The following is a 24,704-nucleotide window of genomic DNA, read 5'->3' on the forward strand; positions in this document are numbered from 1 at the left end:
TCAGTGCTCCAGGCTGGTCGCCGCCACCTTCTGGAGGAGGGAGAGCTGCCTGGTGGCGAACTCGCGGATGCCTGGTTCGGGGTCTTTTTTGAGATCTTCGAAAGCTCCGGGAAAGAGGGGCAAGTCAGCGGAGACCTGAGCTGCCTGTCTGCCGCAGCTGCAGCCTGCGGAGGGGACCTTGGGACACTCCCCCCAAGCAGCCACGCTTTACAGCTTGAGGCCCAGTGGGGTGGGAGGCATCCAGACCGTGTCCCCTCCGACTCTCAGGCCTGGGGTGCTTCCCTTCCACTGGCTGTGCACCTGGCCCCCCACCCCCCACCCGGTCAAAGTCGGTGAAGCCCCATCCACAGCCTTCCTTTATTTAGGCCTTGGGCAGCCTGTGGAGTGGGTGTGACTCCATTTCCCGGGTGTCAAAAGTGAGGCTGGGGGAGGGGAAAGGTCACCCTCACCCTCCAGACGTGGCGGGGGGAGGGGTGGTACTGGGCTCTGCTCAGGAAGCCTGGGTCCTGATGCAGGAGGAAAGGGGGCCTGAAGAAGCCCCCACCCTTCTGGGGCCGTAGTGTCATCGTCTGTGAACTGGGGTTTTGGCTGAGAGGCTCTGCATGGCTCTGAGAGTAGGGGAGACGGAGTGGGAGGGCCGGGCCTGGGCTGGGGTGGGGGCAGGGGGCGGGGGCTGCTTACTACAGAAGAGTAGGTTTGTGTCAACGCCAGTCACCATCTGGGACACGGCCTGGGGGTGATAGCAGATGGTATAACCTGCACGACACAGAGAGGCACAAAGTCCTGGGTGGGTGGGGGACTCCAGGGGAGTGAGGGGCTCCCTATCTTCTATGGGGGGCTCAGACCCACCCCCTTCCCCTCCTCAGCCCTGAGACCCTCTTCACTCATCAGTGATGTGGACGGTGTTAGGACGGGTGGGCCAGGGTAGGTGAGGATCAGGACAGCTCAGGTGGAGGGGGCAGCCCAGGGGGCCTCCGAGCCGTCCCTACCCTCTGCCCACCTATGAAGAGCGCGGCCCAGGTCTTGATGTGGTGGTGGCAGCTGTGCAGGTAGCTGAGGGCCTGTGTCAAGTGGACATGGAACTCCTCCTGGCTGTGGGTCATCTGGCCGGAGGGGGCACGCCTGTTGCTCAAGGAGAAGGGATGACCCTGCCCCAGCCCCCTGTGTGCAGGGCTGCTGCAGCAGCTGTGTGTATGGGGGAAGAGGAACAAGTGGGGACCCCAGCTTGCCCCCCGACCCGGGCCTCACCAGGCAGGTCCAGAGGAAGTGGCGGGCGCTGAGGCCCTGTTCCCAGGCCAGCGTGCAGAAGAGGGTGTGCCGAAGCCGCCAGTGCAGTAGCACCGTGCAGCGGTAGAAGGTGAACTTGGCCTGCTGTGGGGACAGCCGCGTGGGGGGGGGGCTGGGTCATGTGCCGCTCAGCTGAGCTGAGGGGGCCTGCCGCCCCTCCCCAGGGCCCTAGAGCAAAGGGCCACAGCACTGAGGGAGACTGGGGCGGCTCTGCCCTCCTGGCTGGCATTTTGGTCACCTGGACGTCTGCCCCCCATTCCCATTTCAGGGCCTGTGCTGGTGCTGCCTTCAGCCTGGAGTGCCCTCCCCTCTCCACTCCACTCAGCTTGGGCTCAGCTGTCCCCCCGGGAAACTATCAGACCTTCCTGGCTGTGCTGCCTCGTCCACCCCATCCCCCAGGTGGGCTGAGGGCAGCTCTCAGTGTCCTTTGGAACCAGCTGCTTTCTGTCGTGTCCCTGCTGGCTGGAGCCTGGGCGCGGGACATGTCCTATCCCTGTATCTCCTCAGCACCAGGCATGGGCGCTGGCTCACAGCAGGGCCCGGACCAAGTGTGAACGAGTTCCCCAAGGACTGAGCACCCGCCACGTGCCAGGTGCTGGGGACGACTAGTCATAAGCAGAGCTGAGCGAGTCCTGCCTGCACGAACGGCACAGCTCCTGTGTGTGCATGAGCATCTGTGCGTGCATGAGCACGTGTGCACGTATGTACATGAGCATGTGTGCACGTGGTGTGCACGTGTGTGCCTGAGCATGTGTGTGCACGACCATGTGTGTGTGCCTGAGCATGTGTGTGCCTGAGCATGTGTGTGTGCACGACCGTGTGTGTGTGCCTGAGCATGTGTGTGCCTGAGCATGTGTGTGTGCACGACCGTGTGTGTGTGCCTGAGCATGTGTGTGCATGAGCATGTGTGTGTGCACGACCATGTGTGTGTGCATGAGCACGTGTGTGCATGAGCATGTGTGTGCACGACCATGTGTGTGCATGAGCATGTGTGTGTGCACGACCTTGTGTGTGTGCATGAGCATGTGTGTGTCTGAGCATGTGTGTGTGCACGACCATGTGTGTGTGCATGAGCATGTGGGTGCATGAGCATGTGTGTGTGCACGACCATGTGTGTGTGCCTGAGCATGTGTGTGTGCACGACCATGTGTGTGTGCCTGAGCATGTGTGTGTGCACGACCGTGTGTGTGTGCCTGAGCATGTGTGTGTGCACGACCGTGTGTGTGTGCCTGAGCATGTGTGTGTGCACGACCATGTGTGTGTGCACGACCATGTGTGTGTGCATGAGCATGTGTGTGTGCACGAGCATGTGTGTGTGCACGACCATGTGTTTGCATGAGCATGTGTGCACGTATGTACATGAGCATGTGTGCACGTGGTATGCATGTGTGTGCATGAGTATGTGTGTGTGACTGTGTGTGTGCCTGAGCATATGTGTGCATGAGCATGTATGTGCGTGTGCATCTGTGTGCATGAGCATGTGTGCATGTACGTACATGAGCAGGTGTGCACGTGGTGTGCACGTGTGTGCATGAGGATGTTTGCATGGTGAGGAGCGGCGGGCAGACCATGGTCAGGGAGCCACTGGGGTCAGCCAAGCCTACTGCTCACCCACCTGCTGCCCCATGGAGCACCCCTTGCTCTTAGTTCAACTGCCACCTGCCTGCCTGGTCCCTGGCCACCTTGGCCCCCAGTCCTCACCCCTGACCACCTGTGGTCCCCAGCCCTGCCAGGGCAAAGGCCCTCAGTCTGCCTTGCCTACAGTGGCACTGACCGTGACGACGGCTGGGCAGTGGTCCTTCAGGTGCAGCAGCAGGGGCACCATGCTCTGGTACACCTGGGCTCGCAGCCTGCCGAGCTCCTTGCCCTCCATTGCTGCCACCAGGTCCCCGAACAGAGCCATGGCTGCCGCCCGGATCCCATCCCGCTCCTGCAAGACAGGGGGCTCAGAGCATGGCCAGATCTACCTGGGGGTCCCAACCCTTGTCCAACATGGGACTCCTGTCTCATTGGAGGTGGGGCTCAGCTTCCTCAGCAGGACCTCTCTACCTAGGCTTTGGGATCCCAGTGCAGGGCGTGCCTCCCGCCTCAGACAGGGCTCCCAGGGCAGGTCCCAGGCCGTCCTCGGGCACATAGAACCATTTCATTTCCCAAGCCCACAGTTCTCCGCTGACAACACGGGCGTCATGAATGAAGTCGGGGAAGGATTTGTCCCCCTAGTTTCACAGTGGAGAAACAAAGCCCTCTGAACATGACGGACTGTCACAACTGAGAAACCTAAGACCGGCCGTTGTGAAACGCTTTACGAGTTGGAACCGGTCAGAGGGTACAGAGGAGGGGCCGCAGCGCCACCTGGCGGCCACCTGGCCGTGCCAGGCCACCTGCGCAGCCGCCACCTGCGCGCATGCACGGACCTCCTCTGACCCCGCCCCCGGGACTCAGTCTCCAGTCTGAGGGCAGCCGGGGTTCTCCCTGCCTTTCATGAGGGAGCAGAGGAAAGCACGAGTTGGGGGTGCCCCCCGCCCCCTGTCCCGCCCGGGCGCGCTCACGTCGTCGAAGAAGGAACGGGCGTTGATGGCGACGCCAAGGCTCTGGGCGCCCGCGCCGAGCGCACCCAGGCGGCGCAGCACGTCTGACACGGTGCCCATGACGCGCACCACCACCGGCTCGCTGTCCTGGAAGAAGCCGTCCAGGAAGGGCGGCAGCTGTCCGCGGAGCAGGCTCACCTGGGGACGGGAGAGGGGGTGAGGGTGCCAGGACCGGGGAGACCCAGAACAAACGTTGGTCCCCCCTCCAGCTGCCCCTTCCACGAACCCCATCGTCCCTGGGCGTCACATCCGCCCATCCCTGCCCAACCTGCCACCGCCAGGGCTGGAGGGGACCCAGAGTTCTGCCCACCGTGGGATACCGTGCTTCCCACCTGGACAACTAGGGGAGCTAGCGGGGAGCAAAAACAGAGCCGGCTCCCACCCCCTCTGCCCATCAGGAGCTGTGTGGCAGCGGACAAAGCGGTCTCCTCTCTGAGCCAGGAGTCCCAGGTGGCCCCGCGCCAAGCCCTAGGGACCATCTCTTCCACCCCTCTACCCTGGCGCGGCCTCACTGCAATCCCTGCCTTTCCCCACGGTGGCGGGAGGGGGTGCTCGCTGTGGGTCAGGCAGGGCCTGGGATTGGACAAGACAAAGATGGGCCAGCTGTGCTGTGTTAAAGTCACTGCTTTCACTTGATGGGGCTTTGCGTGCACTTCGCAGGGGCTTCAGACCTCTTACACTGCCAATGACCATTACGGTCCATTCTGACACTCTTCTTTTTTAAACACCTGAATTCATTTTCAGCCAATTACATCTGCCCCGCTCGTCTGCGTCCTGAATTCTCTAGATGGACTTCCGGGAAGCAGGGTGTGGACAAGCGGAGGTTTCCTGCCACCAGGCTCCTTCCTGCCACCAGGCTCCTTTTCAAAGACTTTTGTACAAACTGGAGTGACCGTTACAGTTTTCAACAAGTTTCAAGTAAGTCTGCTCTCCAAGCTGTGTTTGGTTCTAAGGCATTAAATTCACTTTCGGCAAGTGAATCATTCAACAGCAGTAAGCACTTATTGAGCACCTAGTGAGTGCAGGCAGTGTGCCAGGACCGGGGTTCCCCTGGTGGGTGCAGCAGGCAGAATGGAATTCTCACGGAAGGACCAGAAAGTCAAGAAATGGGGTATACACAACGGCAGTGTCAGGGCGACTGACGCGAGGGAAGAGAAAGCAGGGTAGGACTGGAGCAGCATGGACGTGGCTGTTGGAACAGTCTCATTTCAGGTGGGATCAAGGAGGGTCGCTATGAGTCGGAATCGACTGGATGGCAGTGGGTTTTTTTTTTTTTTTAAGGAGGGTCTCACTGAGAAGGTGACACCCGAGCAAATTTGTGGGTGGAGATATGGAAGAGCAACCCAGTGGAGGGAACAGCAAGTCCAAAGGCCCTGAGGCAGGGCCCGCCCGGCCTGGTGTGAGGCGAGGAGGCCAGTCTGGCTGAGCAGAGTGAGCAAGGAGCCTGGGGGAGAGGTCATGGAGGAGGGGGCCAGGCAGCGCCTACAGGAACTTCAGCTTTTACTCTGAGCCAGGGAGTGGGAACCAGTACAGGGCTCTGAGCAGGGGACGTGCTGCTCTCCCCAGGCCACTCAGACGCCCTCTGCTTCAGGGTGAAAATAAACTGAAAAGGGGACGGGATGGATGCCGGGAGCTGGCAGGGCGGGGAGGGGGGTGTGGCTGCAGTGATCTAGGGGAGATGCTGGTGGCTTGGGGGGGGAGGGGCCAGCAGAGGAGGTGGGAGAAGTGGCTGAGTTATGGGTGGACTGCGGTGTTTGTTGATCATCAAATTGATTGAAAGCGAGGAGCCAAGGTTGACCTCAGAAGTTTGGGGCCAGAGTGACTGGATGGGTGGCTCTCCAGTCTGCTGAGATGGAGGAGGATGCAGGAGGAGCGGGCTGGGGGACAATAGGGACATGCTGTGTTTGGGATGCAGACTCGAATCCAAGCAGACTGTCAGATAGCCCGTGCTGGAGCTCAGAGGCAGGGCTAAGACTAAATTTGAGAGCAACTAGCCAGAAAAAAACCAAACCAAAAGACCAACTAGCTGCCGTCGAGTTGATTTTGACTCACGGCGACCCCGTGTGTGTCGGAGTGGAACTGCGCTCCACAGGACTTGCAATGGCTGATTTTCCGGAAGCGGATCACCAGGACTGTCTTCCAAGGTTCCTCTGGGTGGACTCAAACCTCTAGACTTGTGGTTAGCAGCCAAGCACTTAGCCATTTGGGCCACGCTGAGATGCCTCTTTCCTGTTAAGTCCTGGTTAATTTGGCTCTTTTCCATGAATACAGGCACCATTCCATATTAGTGAGATTTGTGTTTGACTGTGAAGTTAAAGATGGCCCAAAAGCTGTAAAACCAGTGAGCAGAAACAGTCGTTCGGGGCTAGGGGTTTTGGTGAGCTCATTTGGACCAATCCTGGTTCTGGCAGACGGTGCTGCTCTGGTCTCTAGGGTCGTGGCAATGACCCTTTCTCCACACCCACCTGGCTCAGCCTGTCCACCACACGATGGTGGCCTCCCTGGCTGGGTGCTCAAGGCCGGCCTGTCTTCTGGGGCCACTTGGGGGTGGGCAGGGACCTAGGCCCCCTCCCCAGGCTCAGCTCTCCGCCATTCTCACAGAGACCGCCCAGTGCAGGTACCCTCCTCCTGACCCTGTTGGAGGGACAGCTGGAGAGAGGTGCCTTCCTCCTTACCTTCCCTGACTGGAAGAGAACGTTCCCCAGGCCCTGCAAGCTCCACACGCGGACCTTGGGGCTGGTATCCCGCAGGCCTCGGGCCAGCACAGCTAGGGCAGCCTGCTTGGGGAGCACCTCTAGCAGGGCGGGGCTGTAGAGGAACTGGGGAGCCCAGACAGGTAGGTCAAGCCGAGCACTCCATCCTGGGGAGCCTGGGGGCAGGGCTCTGCCTTCAGGGCCTGGGGTGGGGGTTCAGAGGGTGGTTGGCTGGTGCTCTCTGGGGATCTTGGTTAAGCAATTATTTGAAGCCCGCCTCCAAGCTGGTTCCACCTTTCAGTGTACAGCTGGGGAAACTGAGGCCCAGAGAGGGCAAGGGCCCAGCCTGGGTTCATACAGCAAAACCCACTTAGGTCGACAGTCTGACTCAAGGGCTACTGGGGACAGAGTCCCCATGGAGGGGCCCAGACATCGGCTGGTGCCAGTTATGGGAATGACCTCCCCTCCCCACCATCTCTGCACAGAGGTCAGGGTTTGTGAAGTCTGGCCCACCCCATTGCTTGATTCTAGCTGGTGCCTTTTCAGCTTTGCAGTCCTGGGGTGAGGACCCCGAGCTGGAGGGTGTGGTGGCTGCTGTTTTGAGGCCAGATCTGCCCACCACTATATTCAGGCCCCTCGACTCTGCAGGGCTGAGATGAGAGGGAAAGGCAGCAGAGAGACGTGGGGGGCCCAGCCAGGAGCCCCACAGGGAGCTGGGAGCAGGAAAGGGGGTGTAAGGGTTCCATCTGGGTGGGCCTCCCCAAGTTGGGGGCAAGGTTGGGGATCCCGATGGGACTCTGAGAAAGGCTGGAGGCTGGGGCCCAGGGGTTGGGTCTCAGGGTGTCTCTGGGGCCCCCTTACCTCAGTGAGGATGAGCATGGCCACCTTCCTCTCACGTTCCTCCCTGCTCTGCAGGCTGGGCAGTAGCTGGCCCAGCACGGCCTTGATTTGCTGGCAGTGGTTCTGCACCATGGCCCTGCGGTGCAGCGAGGGCAGGGACTGGGCGGGGCTGTAGGCGCTGTCCTGATCCACCCCTGCCCGTTTGTGTGTCTGCGGGCCCAAATGGACACCGCCCGGGGGAGTGTGCAGCACCTCTGTGGCCACACAGTAGCCGGTCGGCACTCCCGCCACACCCCTGGTGGCTCCCCCTGAGCCAGGCTCGGGCTGGGGAGGGGGAGACGAGAGGGGGCTGAGGCTGGGGTGGGGCAGGGGCATGGGGGACACCACCAGCACCCACAAGCTTGGAGCCGGTGTGTGGGTGTGCACACATGTGAATCTGCATGTCTTGCTCTCAGGCAGGCCCTGGGGTCCCACAGCTGGCTGGCAGACAGCCCTGGGTCGTGTCTCTAGTGTCCATACACACAGCCTCCGGGGCACCCCACGGAGAGCTGAGGGGACCCAGATGGGGCTGGGACAGAGGTGGCCGCCTGCTCTCCCCTGTACCTGGCGAGGAGGCTCACGCCCTGTGGGTAGGTGGGGAGGGTGGTGAAGAGCTCCCAGGAACCCTGCAGCTCTAGGTGGGCGAAGTCGTGCCAGTGCCCCGTGGTGGACAGCAGGCTCTTCAGGGCCTCCAGGGACGTGCTATGGCCGGGCAGGGGGGTCAGGTCTGCCTGGGGCCATGGGCAGGTCACTGGGCCACCCCCCTACCCTGGACAGGCCTCGGCCTCCCAGATTGAAAGGTGCACTCCGGCTCCCATTCTGGATGCAGCACCTAGTGGCCCTGGGACCACCCTGGGGCCACCCTGGGGCTGGGCTGCTCCTGCCCTTGATTAGCACAGAAATGTCCCTGTGAACACAGACTCTCCCGGCTCTCTGGGGGCACTTGTGGGGAGCCTGGAGGGCAGGGGGAGGCAGGTGTTTTGGTTTTGCAGGCAGCCAGTGTGAGAAGCCTCTGAGACACTTTAGAGGAGGTGGTGGGTTTGGGACCAGAGCTACAGGGCTGCAGCAGAGGACACTGGTTGGAGGGAGAGCTGTGGGGCTATCAGGGTACCATGGTCTTCTGAGGCACGGGATGGAAAGGGCCCAGGGACAGTGACACTTCTGTGGGGGCTAAGAATGCTGAGGAGTCCCTGGGCAGTGCAAAAGGTGAAAGCACTCGGCTGTTAACCAAAGATCTGGAGATTCAAGTCCACCAACAGGTGCCTCGGAAGAAAGGCCTGGCAATCTACTTCTGAAAACTCAGCCACTGAAAACCCTGTGGAGCACAGTTCTACTGTGACACACATGGGGTTGTCATGAATCAGAGTTGACTCCATGGCTACTGGTTTGGGTTTTTTGGTTTACTGTGTGCTAGATGCCGAGACAGAGAGATCCCTGCTGTCCCGGGGGAGCCCTGAGTGAGTCAGACAGATGCTCCTGCTCTCCTGGGGGAGCCCCGAGTGAGACAGACAGACAGATGCTCCTGCTCTCCTGGGGGAGCCCCAAGTGAAATAGACACCCCTGCTCTCCTGGGGGAGCCCCGAGTGAGACAGACAGACAGATGTCCCTGCTCTCCGGGAGTACCACTTCTATGAGAAGCAGGCAATAAGCCTGGTAGGCAGCACAGATAAGAGACGTTAGAGTATGGCGCCGCGGAGACGCCAGAGCAGGAGCGGGTGGAGGGCTAGAGTATGGCGCCGCGGAGACGCCAGAGCAGGAGCGGGTGGAGGGCTAGAGTATGGCGCCGCGGAGACGCCAGAGCAGGAGAGGGTGGAGGGCCACGTGGGCACGCTACTTTAGAGAGCGTGGCTGGGGAGACCACCCGGGTGGCATGTGAACAGACACCTGCAGGTGGTGAGGCTCCCTGGGGAAGAGTGTTCCAGGCAGTGGAGACGGCCGGCCATGCAAAGGCCCTGAGGCAGGAGCAGGACTAGTGGATTCTTAGGCCAGTGAGGTGGTCTGTAGCTGGAGCAGAGTGGGAGGGGTGGGAGGGAAAGAGGTGTGGAGGGAATGGGGACCAGGTGGGGAGTGGCCTGTGGACCGCCGGCCACTGTTGGGACTTGGGTTTTTGCTCTGAGCCCAATGGGGAACACAGAGGAAGACTGTGAGCGCAAGCCTGCTGTGCTGACTTGGGTTTGCACAGGGTCCCAGGGCTGCTGTGTGGGGGTGGTGAGGGCAAGGGGCGCCCTGGCCCCGTGGAGGGGAGAGGAACAGACCGATAGGGCTGTTCTCCCTCACCCTCCCACGTTCCGGAGAACTTTTTGTTAGCTTATTACGGAAGATTCATGCATTTTGCATGGCTGATGTGAATAAAAAAGGAACCTTGTGTGCATTGAAATTCAGAGGCAATATAAGAAGGTTTTTTTAGGTTATGAGAAGAAATGACATTTTTTCTCCCTAATGTGCCTGGGGAGCACTGTTAAGACTGACAAACGGCGTGAAGCCCATCATAATACAAACAAATGAAAAGAGTCTGCCCCAGCAGTTTTTAAAGACTTGCTTATTGGGCAGCAGGTTGGGGGCGTGGGGAGATGCAGGGTACCCTCACATATTGTGGCTCCCACACTGGCTGGGGTGGGTCCCATGAGATGCCCAAGGGGGTGGGGGCTCTAACTCCCAAGGTCAGTGGGGGTCACCCTGCTGTTTCTACGGGGCTCTAGCTCAACTCTGTGTGGACACTGAGTGAGGCTTGGGGCGAGCCTCTGTTACCCTCTGAGCCTCAGTTTCCCCATCTGTAAAACGGGCAAGATGATATCCATCTCACAGAACCCTTGCGAGGACCACACTCAGGTAACAGGTTGCACACTGGGTGGGTACAAGGTGGCATCCCGCGGAGTCCCTTCAGGCCAGTGGCCATGAGTGTCCTGCCCTGCTGACTGCTGCCTTGGCTGGGAGGGTATGTGGACCAGTCTGCCCTTGGCAGCCAGCAGCCCCCTGCCCCCACCTTGCCCGGGACACCCTGCTGGCCACGTCTCACCTCTGGGGGCTGGTCACAGCCGCCTCCTGGATCTCGGAGTGGGGCTGTGGCTCCCTGGGCAGGTCCAGCTCCAGGATGTAGTGCACCTGGGCAAGCAGGGCCAGGAGGAGCTCGGGGTAGGCTTCCTGCACTGCTACCTTGAACTCGCGGGTGAACTGCAGCTCATGGACCGTGTTCATGGCCTGTGGGCGTGGGGGGGTCTGTGGGCGTGGGGGGTCTGTGGGTGTGGGGGTGAGGCTCCCCAGCTGGGCTCCTGGGGCCAGGAACGCTGACCCACTGCCGCATAGAACCAGCCCCGGAGCTGCCTGCCCCCTGCTCAGAAGCCTCTAGGGGCCCCCGGCGTTCTCAGTACCAAGTGCCAGTGTCCACATAGCCCTCCTGCCAGGCCGGCCCCCACCCACCTCTGCCAACAATTTAGACCCCCCCCCCACCATACTGGTTTCTCTGCCAGGCCTGCCCCTCACCCACCTCTGCCAGCAATCTAGACCCCCTCCCCCACTGATCTCCCTGCCAGGCCTGCCCCTTGCCCACCTCTGCCAGCAATCTAGGGTCCCCCCCTCCACTGGTCTTCCTGCCAGGCCTCAGCCCCTTTCCTGCAGGCTAGGGCTGGCCTGGCCTAAAGTGGGTGCCCAGAGACCCCATGTCTGGAAAAAGCACAAATGAAATCAGATCTGGCCTGATGGCTGGAGTTGGGGGTGGGGTGGGGACATGGGCTCAGAGACTCACGGCCAGTGAGCGCAGGTAGGCCTTGTCCTTGGACTGGGGGCTGCTGTCACCAGCCGCCTTGGGGAGAGGCCGCTCCTGCAGCCAGGCCAGCAGAGTAGCCAGCACCAGGCGGCTCGTGGGTGGCTCGGCACCCAGTGCCCTCCACAGGCGGAAAGCGTGGCTGTGGGCAGACAGAAGGTATGAGGCTGGGGTTGTGACTTGGGCCACCATGACCAGGGCCTGGGGTGGGGAGCCCAGGGTGGAGGCTGGGCTGGGCCCCTGCCCTGGACCCTGGCAGTGTGGGAGGCCAGAGGGTGGGTGAGGATGGCGTGGGTGGTGGGGAGGGACAAGAGGGGACATGTGTGTGCACAGCGGGGGTGTTAGGAAGAGACTGGACCAGCTGCCACCCCTCCAACCTGAGTCCATGTTCGTGGTCTCCAGCTCCCACCAGCCTCTTCTCAGTCTTCCATCCAGGCCGCTCTTCACCCAGAGCTGGAACTCTCCTAACCTGACCCTGCCTCCCTGCTGCCTATTACCTTCAATGGCTCCCAAGTGCTCACAGGACAGAGCCAGCTGTCACCTTCTTCCTCTTGCTCTCTGACTTCCAGCCACCCTGCCTGCCTGTGCTTCCTCTCCTGCCTCGGGGCTTTTCCTTCCCTCCTCATCACCTGGGCAATTCCCGCGTTGCCTTTGGGGCTCACCATAGTCATTTCCTCTTGGAAGCCTTCCCTGACCCCCTACCTCTGGCTCTGGGTTGCTGAGGTCCAACCCACTGGGCCCAAGCATATCCTTAAGGGTCATCACAGGATTTGCACGGAACTTTGGAGTTTGTACTATGCCCTCATACCCATTTTGCAGCTGGAGAAACTGAAGACTGGAGAGAGAGGACATGCCCTGATCGAGGTCCTGCTGTAACTGGGGAGCTGGGGTGGGAGGCCCGGGGCTGCCCAATCCTATAGTCTGTCCACCTCGTCCAGGGGCATGACCCTCTGAATCCTGGGGGCAGGAGGGACCTCAGGACTGCCCTGAGATGTGAGCAGTCATGATGGCCCTCTCTTTTCTGCCCTAGGTGCTGGATGAAAGGGGCTCTAGGGGCAGGAGGGACCATGGAGTGATGAGTTGGGGCTGGGAGGGCCCTAGTGGGGCAGCTGGATGGGCCTCACCCCAGCTTTAAGAGAGTCAAGGGGATCACCCTTGGGGCCCTGGGGACAGCCACCCCAGTCTCATTAACTTTGGGCTGGGTGGGCTCTGTTTGTCCTTACCCACTCCACCTGGAAAGAGCAGACCTTTGGAGTCAGGAAGGCCTCCGTTCAAATCCTGGCCCTGAGCAAGCTGGCTGTGTGACCTCTGGCAAGTCACCAAGCCCCGCTGAGCCTCAGACTTCCAACCACAAAGCGAGGAGTGTGATGTCTCCATGATAAGCTTGGGGGACCTGACTCCACCGGTGCGCAACTACCCAGAGTGCCAGGCTTCCGTCCACATTATCCTGGGTGGGCACTCACCACTTGCCCAGCCGGCACGTGTCCTGAGCACTGTCAGATGGTGCCAATGCCAGGCCCCAGAGATCGAGGACTGAGTCAGTAAAAGCCTGCCCTTGTGGGAGTGACCCCTACTGTGCGTGGCCCAGAAATTTCCCTCCGAGACGCGTCCCATCCACAAGTCGAGTGTGTGCGTGCACCTGGGCACACGTGTGTGCGAGATCCTAGTGGCATTGCTCATCAGAGCTGCAAAGACGACACAACCCCCGTGTCCGCCTACAGTAAAAAGACAGCTGTCGTTCATGAGATGGGACACTGCACAGCACCGAGAATGAAGGAGTCACAACTGTATGTAACAAGGGTGACTCTTAAACACAGAACACTGAGGAAAAACAGCCAGATGACAAAAGCCCACCCCAGAAGAGAACATATTGCAGGAGTCTGTTTATACCTTTAGGGCGCAGCCTCTGTTCTTTCATACGCTTCTAAGAAAGGAAGAAAATTGTTCAAGATTGGAGTCTAAAGAGGAGACCCTACAAAGAGCTGGGCCCCCAAGGGGCTGCACCCTCAGCGACCTGCCCTGTGGAGAGAAGAATCTGGAAACCGCTTCCTCAGTGAGGAGGGGAGAGGCGGGGGGTGGGGGGGTGGGGAGAGTTCCTCCTGAGAACTCCAACTACAAAAGCTGTTTTGTGGTCTGAGTTCACATGACCAGCCTGGCTCCCAAGCAGAGGCTTTTAAATTTAAATTGTTTTCAAGATGATGGTAGTACCCCAGGTGACAGACAGAGCCCATATAAATCCCGTGGTAAGACGTCATCAATGTAAAATGCACTCCGATGTCAGTGATGTTAAAATGTGGAAAATGTGTATCCTGGAATTGAGACCACATATAAATTCCAACATGGATGAAACTGGACTTGCGGGTAGCTGAAGACAACGGTAGCCACCTAGGTCCCTGCCTCACGATATTTCCTTGAAAAACAACAGAAAACAAGAAGAAGAAGGAGCTCACAACAGGGCTTATACCAAACCAAACCCATTGCCGTCGAGTTGATTCCGACTCATAGAGACCCTACAGGACAGAGTAGAACCACCCCACAGAGTTTCCAAGGAGCACCTGGTAGATTCAAATTGCCAACATTTTGGTTAGCAGCCGTAGGGTTTCCACAGGGCTTATAGTTGATCTAAATCACCACCAGGAAGACTAAGTCCATCCTGAGTCTTAAAATATTAAAAAGTCCAGGAAATCAGAGCACAGACCACAGGAAAGGAACTTAAAATTATGCCCAGCCTGAAGAGCAGTCTTCAAAAGGCACAAATTTAGGAGAGAAAAAGGGAAGAAAAGACAGGAGACGTGCTCTTTGGGAATTGTCTGGTGAAGGAGGAAAGACGCAAAAGGGACATATTTACGATCCTGCAAGAAAAAAGAGGACGGTCCCTGGGTGGTGCAAATTGTTTGTGCTTGTCAACTAACCTAAAGGTTGGTGGTTCAAAACCACCCAATGGCCTCACAGAAGAAGTGCCTGGCAATCTGCTTCTGTAAAGGCCACAGAAAAGAAAACCCTGTGGAGCTCAGTTCTACTCTGACACACCAGGGCAGACTCAACGGCAATGTGTGTTTTTTCATAATTTATTTTATTTTTGTTGTTGAGAAAAACACAGCAGAACATAAACCAATTCAACGATTTCCACAGGTACCAAGACCAAACCCAACCCGTTTCCACTGAGTCGATCCCGACTCATAGCCACCCTAGGACAGAGCAGAACTGCCCCATAGGGTTTCCAAGGAGTGGCTGGTGGATTTGAACTGCCGGCCTTTTGGTTAGTAGTCAAGTTCTGAACCAGTGCACCACCGGGGCTCCACTCTACATGTACAATTCAGTGATATTGATTTCATTCTTTGAGTTGTACAACTATTACCATTTTCCTTTTCTGAGCTGTTCCTTCCCCATAACTTGAATTCACTGCCCTCTAAGGTTCCTATCTAATCTTTTGAGTTGCTGTTGTCAATTTGATCCCGTACAGATAGATCTTAAAAGAGCACAATGCTCAAGGCAGACATTCTTTACTAGTTAAGCTAACCTATCGTTTGATTTTGAGAAGACGTCAGGGGATATTTTGGTTTAAAGCTTAAAGATGATCTCAGGGTAATAGTTTCAGGGGTTCATCCAGCCACCATGGCTCCCGAAGGGCTGGATTCCATGAGAATTTGAAATTCTAATCTGCATTTTCCCCCTTTTGATCAGGAGTCTTCTATAGAATCTCTGATCAAAATGTTTAGTAATGGTAGCTGGTTACCATTCAATTCTGGTCTCATGGCAAAGGAGGCAGTTGTTCATGGAGGCAATTAGCCGCACATCCCAGACCTCCTCCTGTTCCTGACTCTCCTCCTTCCTCTGCTGCTCCAGGCGAACAGAGACCAATGGTTGTACTTTGGATGGCTGCTTGCAAGCTTTTAAGGCCCCAGGCCCTATGCAACGAAGTAGGAGTTAGAACAGAAGCACTGAACATGTTATTAGGTCAGTTAACTGGAATGTCCTATGAAACCATGACCCTATGCCTCCAAACTAAGGAACCAAATCCCGTGAGATTTTTTTTTTTTTAAGAGAAAAGAGAACCAAACCAAACAAACAAAAAAAGGGAACATGACCTTTTACCTTACCAACAACACACACACAAAATCTCTAAATTATCTGACAGAAGAGGGTGCTATTGAACTTGAATTCCTAAAAAACACTCCAACAGCAGAAATATTAGCACATCCATACAGTTATTGCAAAGAATCAGAAAACAGAATCAATACATATCAGACGTAGAAACTTTACACCCCTAGAAAACAACCACGAATCAGAAAACAAAACAAAACTGTAAGACAAATACACTCAAGCATTTAAAGCTGAAAAACCACCTTAAATTAGAAATTCAAAAAGACAAAAAACAATAAAGAAGTGAAAAGAGAGATGGTTGTACCAAGGAAAGCAACAGAAGAAAAGACAAAATTATCTCAGAAATGAAGGAAAAATTGCAAGGTGCTGAAGGGAGGTAAGACTGAAATGAAAATTTAATAATGGGCATTGAAGATGGAAGAAACACAGCCACGAGAATGAAAGTGAAATGAAGAAAGAAGTACAAAGGGTCAGAGGGGAAGTAGCGGACATGCAGATAGACAAGAAGGAACAAGATTTGTATTGTCTGGGTCCCTTAAGGAGAGAACAGCAGCGGAGCAGAACCATCTACAGCCGTGTGCCGCTTCACGTCCATGATATGTTCTGTGGAACAGGATGTTACGCGATTTGGATGTTGTGAGAACACCACGTTACATACTCAGCAAAGCTTTATGGGATACTGTAGTGTACTGTACCATCATATGCCTGAGAGCGCAATCGTTTTGTATACAAGAGACTGGAGATACATGTGCTGTGCTTGGGAAGCTGTTGGGTCTGCCACGTCCAGTTACGTCTGCTACGTCTCGTTCTCCAATCGGGATTTCTGAACTGTTATACCCTTATGGGACCACAGATGCACTTGAGGTCAGTCGTCGCCCGAGCTGATGTTATGCGGTGCACAACTGTAGTTCTCAAGACAGCAACCACCAGAAGAGAACTCCCACAGGCTTTCCATGTGGAAGCACCTTTTTGTTAATACTTTCTAGTTTTGCAGTTAAAACCATACGTAAGAAAACTTTCCAGAAATAACAAAAAACAAAACCCACATGAATCTACATATTGAAAGGACCCACCAGGTACCTGGGAAAATTAACTCAGAATGATCAACTCTGACACACACCCTAGTAAAAGGATAAGATTTTCGAGATAAAGATCTCAAGGCAAAGAGTTCAAATAACATGCAAAAGCAAAAAAAATAAATAAATAAATAAATAATTAGATTGGCTCAGATTTTTCAAAAACAAAGAAAGGCAACAATGAGGCACTGTTTTAAATATACTTGATGAAAGAAAAGTGTGAATCAAGGATTTGATACTGGGCCAAGCTTCGAGAAAAGCAGCTTCAACATAAAAGCGTTTAGGGAAGTCTGAACCCCTGAGCGCTTCCTGAGGAAACTGAGACCGGCAGTACACTGGCCAAGCTGCATAAACAAGGGCTGTGCCAAGGGGCCGAGCCTGCCATCCTCAGTAACAGAGGGCTAACTCCCAGCGTGGAAGCTATTGCCTTATTAGGCAAAACAGGAAAAAACCTCTGCTTTTAGAGTAGGTCCTTATTTAGGAATACTTCTGGTTCTGACTCAGTTAAAGAAAACAAGAGACTGGGGTCTTCAGTCCAGCTAAAACCGGCCTTGGACCAGCTCAGGCCCTCCTGAACTGCGTAATACTGATGACCTTGCCCCCGCAGATAATTTACTGACGTCAGAGGCCGAAAAACACACCCCCCTCTACACCCTGGACATGGGCAAAATGCCGTCCTTGTAGCCCCCCTTTCAGTCTGAAGAGGCATAGAAGACTGGACAGCCCCAAGAATGCCCTTTCATGTCAAACCAATCAGCAAGCTGGCCCCACCCTGGGGTGCTCCTGAGGACCCCAGACCCAATTTACTTTAACCATATAAACCCCTTGGGCTATTGTTCTGGGAGACACCTTGGCGACCCGAGTCCTGGTATTCTCCTTTACTTGGCCAACTAAATAAAGCTGCTTCTTTCCCTTTCATCAGCTCCCTGTCTTCATAGCCGCTGAGCAGACGTTGGAGTGTCGGGTTACAAAACTACTGGAAGATGTTGTTAGATGCCATTGAGTTGGTTCCGACTCATAGTGACCCTTTGAACAACAGAAGGAAACATTGCTGGGTCCTGCACTATCCTCACAATCATTGCTATCTTGGAGCCCATTGTTAAAGCCACTGTCTCAGTCTATCTTGTTGAGAGTCTTCCTCTTTTTCGCTGACGCTCTACTTTACCAAACATGATGTCCTTTTCCAGGGACTGGTCCCTCTTGATAACATGTCCAAAGTATGTGAGATGAAGTCTTGCCATCTTTGCTTCTAAGAAGCATTCTGGTCGTACTTCTTCCAAGACAAATTTGTTCATTATTCTGGCAGTCCATGGTATATTCAATATTTTTCAACAACACAATAATTCAAAGGGGTCAATTCTTCTTCAGTCTTCTTTATTCATTGTCCAGCTTTCGAATGCATGTGAGGTGATGGAAAATACCGTGGCTTGAGTCAGGCGCACCTTAGTCCTCAAGGTGACATCTTTGCTTTTTAATACTTTAAAAAGGTCTTTTGCAATAGATTTGCCCAATGCAGTATGTTGTTCGATTTCTTGACTGCTGCTTCCATGGGCATTGATTGTGGATACAAGTGAAATGAAATCAACTGGAAGATGAGCCTCACCAAGCTAAGAGATGACTGGAAGTCTTTAGCAAAAGGCACACACACAACTGTGGGATGAGGGTGGACAGCTTGAATTCAAATGTTGTATGTGTGACAAAGTAGAAGTAATACAACTACAAGATGAGGCCAGAGAGACAGAAAGAGAAAAACAGAATCAGCTCACGTTGTATAAACAACAGACGGGAGTTAAAGGATGATCGATGGAAAAAACAAAAACCCATTGCCATCAATTAGAATTGCCCCATAGGGTTTTCAAGGAGCAGCTGGTGGATTTGAACTGCCAACATTTTGGTTAGCAGTTATATCACTTAACCACTGTGCCACGAGGGCTCCTTGATGGCAGTGGGTACATAAAAATAGATAAACTGATAGTAAAAGGTTTAAATAATGAAACAGTGGACTAAGGACATTCAAAAAGGTCAAGAGTAAAGAAGTAACAACTAGAACAAAAATACAAACCCGCCTAAAAAAAAAAAAAAACCAAACACTTTCGTGGACCAATTATTTTCTCTTCTGAATTTTTTGTTGCTACCATGTGTTGTTGTTAATGGAAGCATGCTGAGTCACTGAACGTGTCTAAATTTTGGGTAGGCAGTATGGGTTTTTTTTCGTGCCCCCTCCCATAAGCCTACCCTAAGTGTTCAATGGTACATATGAAGTACCACTAACTATTCCCCGGAGTTCCCACCAGGGTCTATTGGTACACATACGTAACAAATGAAAATTTTCAAAATTTCTATTTTTCCTGCCAAAACTTCAGACACCTCATACAATACCCTGTTAAAATACTAATTTGCAGCACACGCCCATTTCTTCGGTTTTAAACAGTCATAAGGCCCCCGCCTTGCGGCAGCAACTTCCCAATAAACCCTCAGAGGCAGAAAAAGTACTTGGTCCCTGGAGGTACCCATGAGCGTGAAAGGGTGAAAGTTAAAGATCAAAGAACACACACTTTATAGAAAAAGAAACCTACCAAATATAACAAAATACACATGATCATAAAATGTTATGACCAAAAAACCCAAACCCATTGCTGTTGAATCAGTTCTGACTCACAGTGACCCCATAGGACAGAGCAGAACTGCCCCTTAGGGTTCCGAAGGAGCGGCTGGTAGATTTGAACTGCAGACCTTTTGGTTAGCAGCCGAGCTCTCAACCACTGTGCTGTCAAGGCTCCTAAATGTTGACAGGTGAGACTAAACCTGTCAGTCGTATGAATAATTGTGAACGGGATGAACGCACCTATTTCAAAGAAATCAAGACCAAACCATATGCTGTACGTTAGATGCTCACCTAAAAAGGGTTTCCAGAAGGTCAAATACAGAGGTGGACAACAGGGGTAGTGATGTTGACAGAGGAGGTGGAGATGGGGTGGGGTTCCTTGTGAACCACAGATAGACAAAACGAGGTGAGCAGCGCCTTCCCAGAGTCTGCCCTGACCTTGTGTGGGGGGTCCCTGCCTACAGACCCCATGAGCTGTGAGGGGCTGAGGGGCAGGCAGGAGAGCAGAACTGGGGACGGAGGCTGTGACCCCTGCCTGGGAGGAGGACAGAGGGCTGCAGTGGGGCCCATGGGGGCAAGAGGGGCCAGGGGGTGGGCGGGGCCAGGCTGGCTGGGGCTGGGCACCTGTCCAGAGGGATGGAGAAGTCCAGGAAGGCAGCCACCAGCTGGGAGGTGTGGCTCCGGGCCAGCAGCGTGATGGCCTGGAGGGCATGCTCCTTTGCTTGGGGGATTCGGACAGAGCAGAGCTGCAGGTGGATGGCCCGACCCAGCCTGGCAACCTGCACAGAAGGCGAGTGGGAGAGGGCCTGTCTGAAGGGGGGAGGCACAGCCCTGCCTGGGGAAGCCTGAGGGGGGAGTCACGGCCCTGCCTGGGGGATCTGAGGGGGAGGATGGGCCCAGCCCTGGGGAAGTCTGAGGGGGAAGGCACAGCCCTGCCCTGGGGGATCTGAGGGGGAGGCATTCACTCACTCACTCATTCATTTATTTACTCATTCATCAAACATTTGTTGAACCCATCAGGCTGGTTGCTGCCAAAGGGGCGGGGGTCTGTGTCTCCCCCATCAGGCCTGTGCCCATAGGCCTGAGCCCTGGGTGCTGACTGCTGGCCCATCCCTCTGCCCCTGCCCAGCTGGGCCAGTCCTCAGCAGGTGCCCCAACTCCCTTACGGTGTCCAGCTTGGCTCCACGGTCCTGGATGGCTGCCAGTAGCATCTCTGCGGCCGCCTGCACTCGGAAGGGGCTGTGTGAGCCCAGGCCATCAATGGCTGTCCAGATGAGGTCGGTCAGCTCCTGCATGGTGAGACGCTTCATGACCTCCTATAGCAGCGGGAGGGGGCGGTGTCACCTCAGCCCTTGCACCCTGTACTTGCCTCCCCCAGCTCTGCTTTGACCCCTTCCTCCTTTGCCCCAGGCCTCCCAAGTTTCTGAGCCTTCCAGACTCCTGGGTCCCCCAAGTCTCCAAGCCTTCCAGACTCTGGGGCCCACTTCGCCAGGTGCAGTTTTATGTCCTACACCCCCTCTGCAGGCCAGTGATAGCCCAGGAGGCAGGCAGGGAGGGTGGGTGCTGGGTCAGGGTGGTGACAGGTATAGACTTGCTTCCAAAGCAGACCCTGTGTTGGCCCAGGGCCCATGTGCCTGGCAGCCCTCTCTCCTCCCTCTCCCCCATCCTCAGCACAGAGGACTTCCTTCTCTGCTAGGCTGGGCCCCAGGCCTCCTCTTAAAAAAGCAGCATCTTAATCAAAGAGCAATGACTTCAGAGTTACAAAGGGTCTTCAATGTCACCGGGCCCCACCTCCAGGCCCCGAGAGTCATATGGGGCAGTGTGGGGGTAGATGGGCTAGGCTGTGTCCACAACCCAGGCTTCTGTCCTCAGGAGTGCGACTGTACTCTCTGCCAACGGTCTCCCAGGAGCAGCACTCAAGGCCCAGGGAGGCGGGTCTCATCCCTGACACCATGGGGTACTCGGGAAATGCAGGGTGGCAGGTCTTATCCCTGCTCACAGACTGACGCCACCGTCTCCTGGATGGAGGGTCTGGGTCAGGCCAGGCTGCACAGGTGGGCCTTCAGCAAAGACTTAGAACCACATTACCCAGTATGGTGGCCGCCAGTCCCAGGCTGTGGTTATTGTCAGGTGCTGTCGATATTGACTCATAGCAACCCCATAAGACAGAGTGGAATTGCCTTATAGGTTTTTTTGGGCTGTAATCTTTATGGAAGCCGATCGTCAGGTAGCTATTTACATTTGAACTTAATGAAGTAAAATAAAAAATTCAGTTCCTTGCTCGTGCTAGCCACATTTCAAGTACTCAGCAGCCATATGTGGCCACTGGTACCTTGGATAGTGAAGACAGAGAATATTTCCATCACCGTGGAAAGTCCTGTTGGACACAGCTGACTCAGAGCCTCATGTAAGTACAGGAAGGTGGAATGCCTGTGATGGACAGTTGGGAAGCTGGTGGATAATGACAATGTTTGCAAGATTGTTAGGATGGTAGAATGTTACTTTACTTGTTAGGATAGTTATTGGAATGTGTGAAAGTCTGTTAGAATGTCTGCATGTATATTGTTGTTGTTGGGTGCTGTCAATAGTGTTCCGACTCACAGCAAACCCGTGTACAACAGAATAAAACATTGCCTGGTCCTGTGCCACCCTCACAGTTGTTGCTGTGTTTCAGCCCATCATTGCAGCCACTGTGTCAATCCATCTTGAGAGGATCTTCATCTTTTTCGATGACACTCTACTTTACCAAGCATGATATCCTACTCCAGGGACTGGTCCCTCCTGATAACACGTCCGAAGTGTTTGAGATGCAGTCTTTCCATCCTTGCTTCTAAGGAGCATTCTGGTTGTACTTCTTCTAAGACAGACTTGTTCATTCTTTTGGCAGTCCATGGTATATTCAATATACTTCACCAGCACCACAATGTTGATTAGAATGTTAAAATGATTTTAATGGCACATTTGTGGTTTGTAACTACTTTTTTTTTTTTTTTTTAACTATTAGTCTATTAGAAATCTGGTTAGAACATTTGTTAGATTAAATTGTAAAATTGTTTGCTAAAATGTTAAAATTTTGGTTAAAGTTCCAGCATGTTAGAATGTTTATGAAGTTTTGACTGTTGGAATGGTGACTAGGCTCTCAGAATCTGCGACTACTACAATCTCAGGGTTGGCAAAGACTTTCGAGGTATCTTATGTTAATCAAGGGTGTAATCCGTGTTGTGAGATGAAGGTGGCAGCAATGGTAGTGATGGTGGTGGTGATGGTGATGGTGTTGGTTACGATGGTGATGTTGGTGGTGATGGTGATGGTGGCGATAATGTTGGTAGTGGTGGTGATGTAGTGATGACAGTTGTGACGGTGGTGATGGTGATGATGGTGGTGGTGATGGTGATGATGACGTTGGTAGTGGTGGTGATGATGGTGGTGGTTATGGTGGTGTGATGATGGTGATGATGTTGGCAGTGGTGGCAATAGTGGTGCTGGTGGTGATGAGGTTGGTGGTGGTGGTGATGATGTTGGCAGTGGCGGTGATATAGATTTGGTGTGTCCAAGGCCACATGGGGTAATAAGGAATAGGCTTAGGAACAGGATGCAGGCCCTAGTCTGTTCTCCAGCCTGAACGTTCCTAGGTCTGCTGTCCCATGATCAGCAGACCCTCGCATCCTTTCCCCTCTTGCTGCTCCCATCCATCGCTGCCTCTAGTCCAGGGAGAGCCAGAACTGGGTGCCTGCCCCTGTGTGCAGGGTTGGGCAGACTGCTCCTTCCCAGTTGTGGATACCATGCTCCTAGTCACTCAGCCTGCCTTCAGGTCCCAAGGTGTTCTAGGGTCCCCTTCACCACTGACCTGCACTGAGCTGGGGGCCAGGGCAACCCTCTCCTCCCTGCCCCGTTCCCAGCCCAGGTTCTTTGGCATAAACTGCAACTAAGGTAGGTTTTTCCCATTTGGGGCATGGACAATTGATTTATTGAGCCACAGGGTTTGATATTATCTATATTAAACTTCTCATTGGTCTCAACACACTCGACAACTTGCTACAGCTGCCAAGCATGGGTTCTGGAGTCAGCAAGACTGGGTATGAATCCCAGCTGAGGAACTTACTAGCATGTTTGCTGCCATTTCTTCACCATTGGGCTCAATTTGGTTCAGCTTAATGGGTGTTTATTGAAGGCTCCCTAGACCAGCAGGCCCTGTGCTGGCCCCTGGGGAGTGAGAATGGGTGAGACCCTACTCCTGGCCTGGAGTCGCTCAAGATCTCACAGGGGTACACTGACAAGTACACCAATTACAGGGGTCTCCCTTAGCCACACGTTCAACACCAAGAGTAGGCAAGCAAAAGTCATCATATCACAAACATCATGAGTCAGCAACTGGGAAAAGGAGTCTCCAAAGAGCACCACCTGCCCCAACGCCAGCAGCCAGCTCCACCCTCGCACCCCTGACTCACTCATCTTCAGATGGTAACACTACTCAAACCCAACACAAAGGGAAGCCACGGACCGTGCTGAAGGGGCAGGATGCCCCCAAGATGCAGCAGTTCACCAGGGTGAAGGAAGGGGTGATGGAGTCATGCTGGGCTCCTGACTAACACGATCTGGCCAAGCTGGACAGATGACACAGAAGAGGGGAGAAACGGCGAGGAGCGTGGCGTGACGGGCCTTCCAAGGAGGACAAGGCAAACCCGGGAACGCTGCTGCAGGATGGGCATGTCACGGACTCCAGAGTCAAAGGGAAGGGCACTTGGTGGTGCCAATGCAGCTCTGTCAGTAAAGGTCCAGGAGAATAGACATGCTGCCACCACCGAGAGCGCTTTATGGTTAGAATGGGAATTCTGATGATGTTCGTTGCATTTTTTTAAAGATACATTTCTCATCAAACCTTCTCTCTGCGATAGTCACTATGAATGTTGATGCCTAATTTAAGTGGCTTCCCTTTAAGGGGACTTTTCTGGGGGGCCCTGGTGGCACAGTGGTTAAGAGCTCGGCTGCTAATCAAAAGGTCAGCAGTTCGAATTCACAGCCGCTTCTTGGAAACCCAGTGGGGCAGTTCTACTCTGTCCTCTAGGATGCTATGAGTTGGAATTGACTTGATGGCAATGGATTTTTTTTTTTGGTTTAACTGTCCTCGGTAGCAAGGCTCTCACTTATAACCCAGTGTGAAGATGGAAACGCCTTCAAAGGAAGGCAAAATGGAAACTTGGAGTAAAAAAAAGACCCATTCTGCTTGCACTACTGGGAAAAAAGTCAGTGAAGGCTTCTCTGAGGGTGTGGGGCTCAAGCAGGGTTTTGAAGGATGAGTGGAAGTTGGCGAGAAAAGCAGGAGGTGGAGAAGTATGATCCTGGTAAAAGGGGGAAAGATCTGCAAAGTCCCAGAGGCATGTAACGACATGAACGTGTTGGGGCAGTGTGTATGGGACGTTTGAAAAGTCCTGGAGCTGTTTGTAAATTTGAGGACGGGATGCAGTAGCGTCTGTGAAACACCTGGTGTCTAGTATGTGCTGCCCCTCCCCACCAGCTCCCTTACCCGCCTGGCTCTTGGACAACAAGGGAGAGAGTGCATGGGTTTGCACCTTACTATACACCCCATGGGTGTGCACGGTGCGAGTTCGTGGCGGGGCAGTGGTCCTCGGCCCCACGCCTAGGCTCCTGAGTGCCCATTGCTGCCCCACGAGCAGTTCTAGCATTAAAGATACACAAATCTGTCTGACAAGG

At 54.5% G+C, this 24,704-nt stretch overlaps 1 protein-coding gene across 1 annotated transcript in view; it reads right to left on the bottom strand.

The window, feature by feature from the left end:
* LOC100666729 (maestro heat-like repeat family member 5) overlaps positions 1–24,704 on the bottom strand; it is a 70,627-nt gene continuing 45,923 nt past the window's right edge. The window contains exons 22-36 of the mRNA XM_064267675.1: positions 20,890–21,010; positions 20,159–20,308; positions 19,617–19,771; positions 11,190–11,349; positions 10,461–10,645; positions 8,012–8,152; positions 7,430–7,544; positions 6,561–6,694; positions 4,144–4,158; positions 3,837–4,008; positions 3,062–3,217; positions 1,249–1,371; positions 1,001–1,103; positions 682–756; positions 1–104 (exon numbers count right to left, since the gene is read on the bottom strand). Coding sequence (XP_064123745.1) covers positions 1–104; positions 682–756; positions 1,001–1,103; positions 1,249–1,371; positions 3,062–3,217; positions 3,837–4,008; positions 4,144–4,158; positions 6,561–6,694; positions 7,430–7,544; positions 8,012–8,152; positions 10,461–10,645; positions 11,190–11,349; positions 19,617–19,771; positions 20,159–20,308; positions 20,890–21,010 — 1,909 coding nt within the window. The remainder of the gene's footprint in view (positions 105–681; positions 757–1,000; positions 1,104–1,248; positions 1,372–3,061; positions 3,218–3,836; positions 4,009–4,143; positions 4,159–6,560; positions 6,695–7,429; positions 7,545–8,011; positions 8,153–10,460; positions 10,646–11,189; positions 11,350–19,616; positions 19,772–20,158; positions 20,309–20,889; positions 21,011–24,704) is intronic.

Source organism: Loxodonta africana, chromosome 14 (genome assembly GCF_030014295.1).
Source record: "Loxodonta africana isolate mLoxAfr1 chromosome 14, mLoxAfr1.hap2, whole genome shotgun sequence".
In the NCBI taxonomy this organism is placed as follows: Eukaryota; Metazoa; Chordata; class Mammalia; order Proboscidea; family Elephantidae; genus Loxodonta; species Loxodonta africana.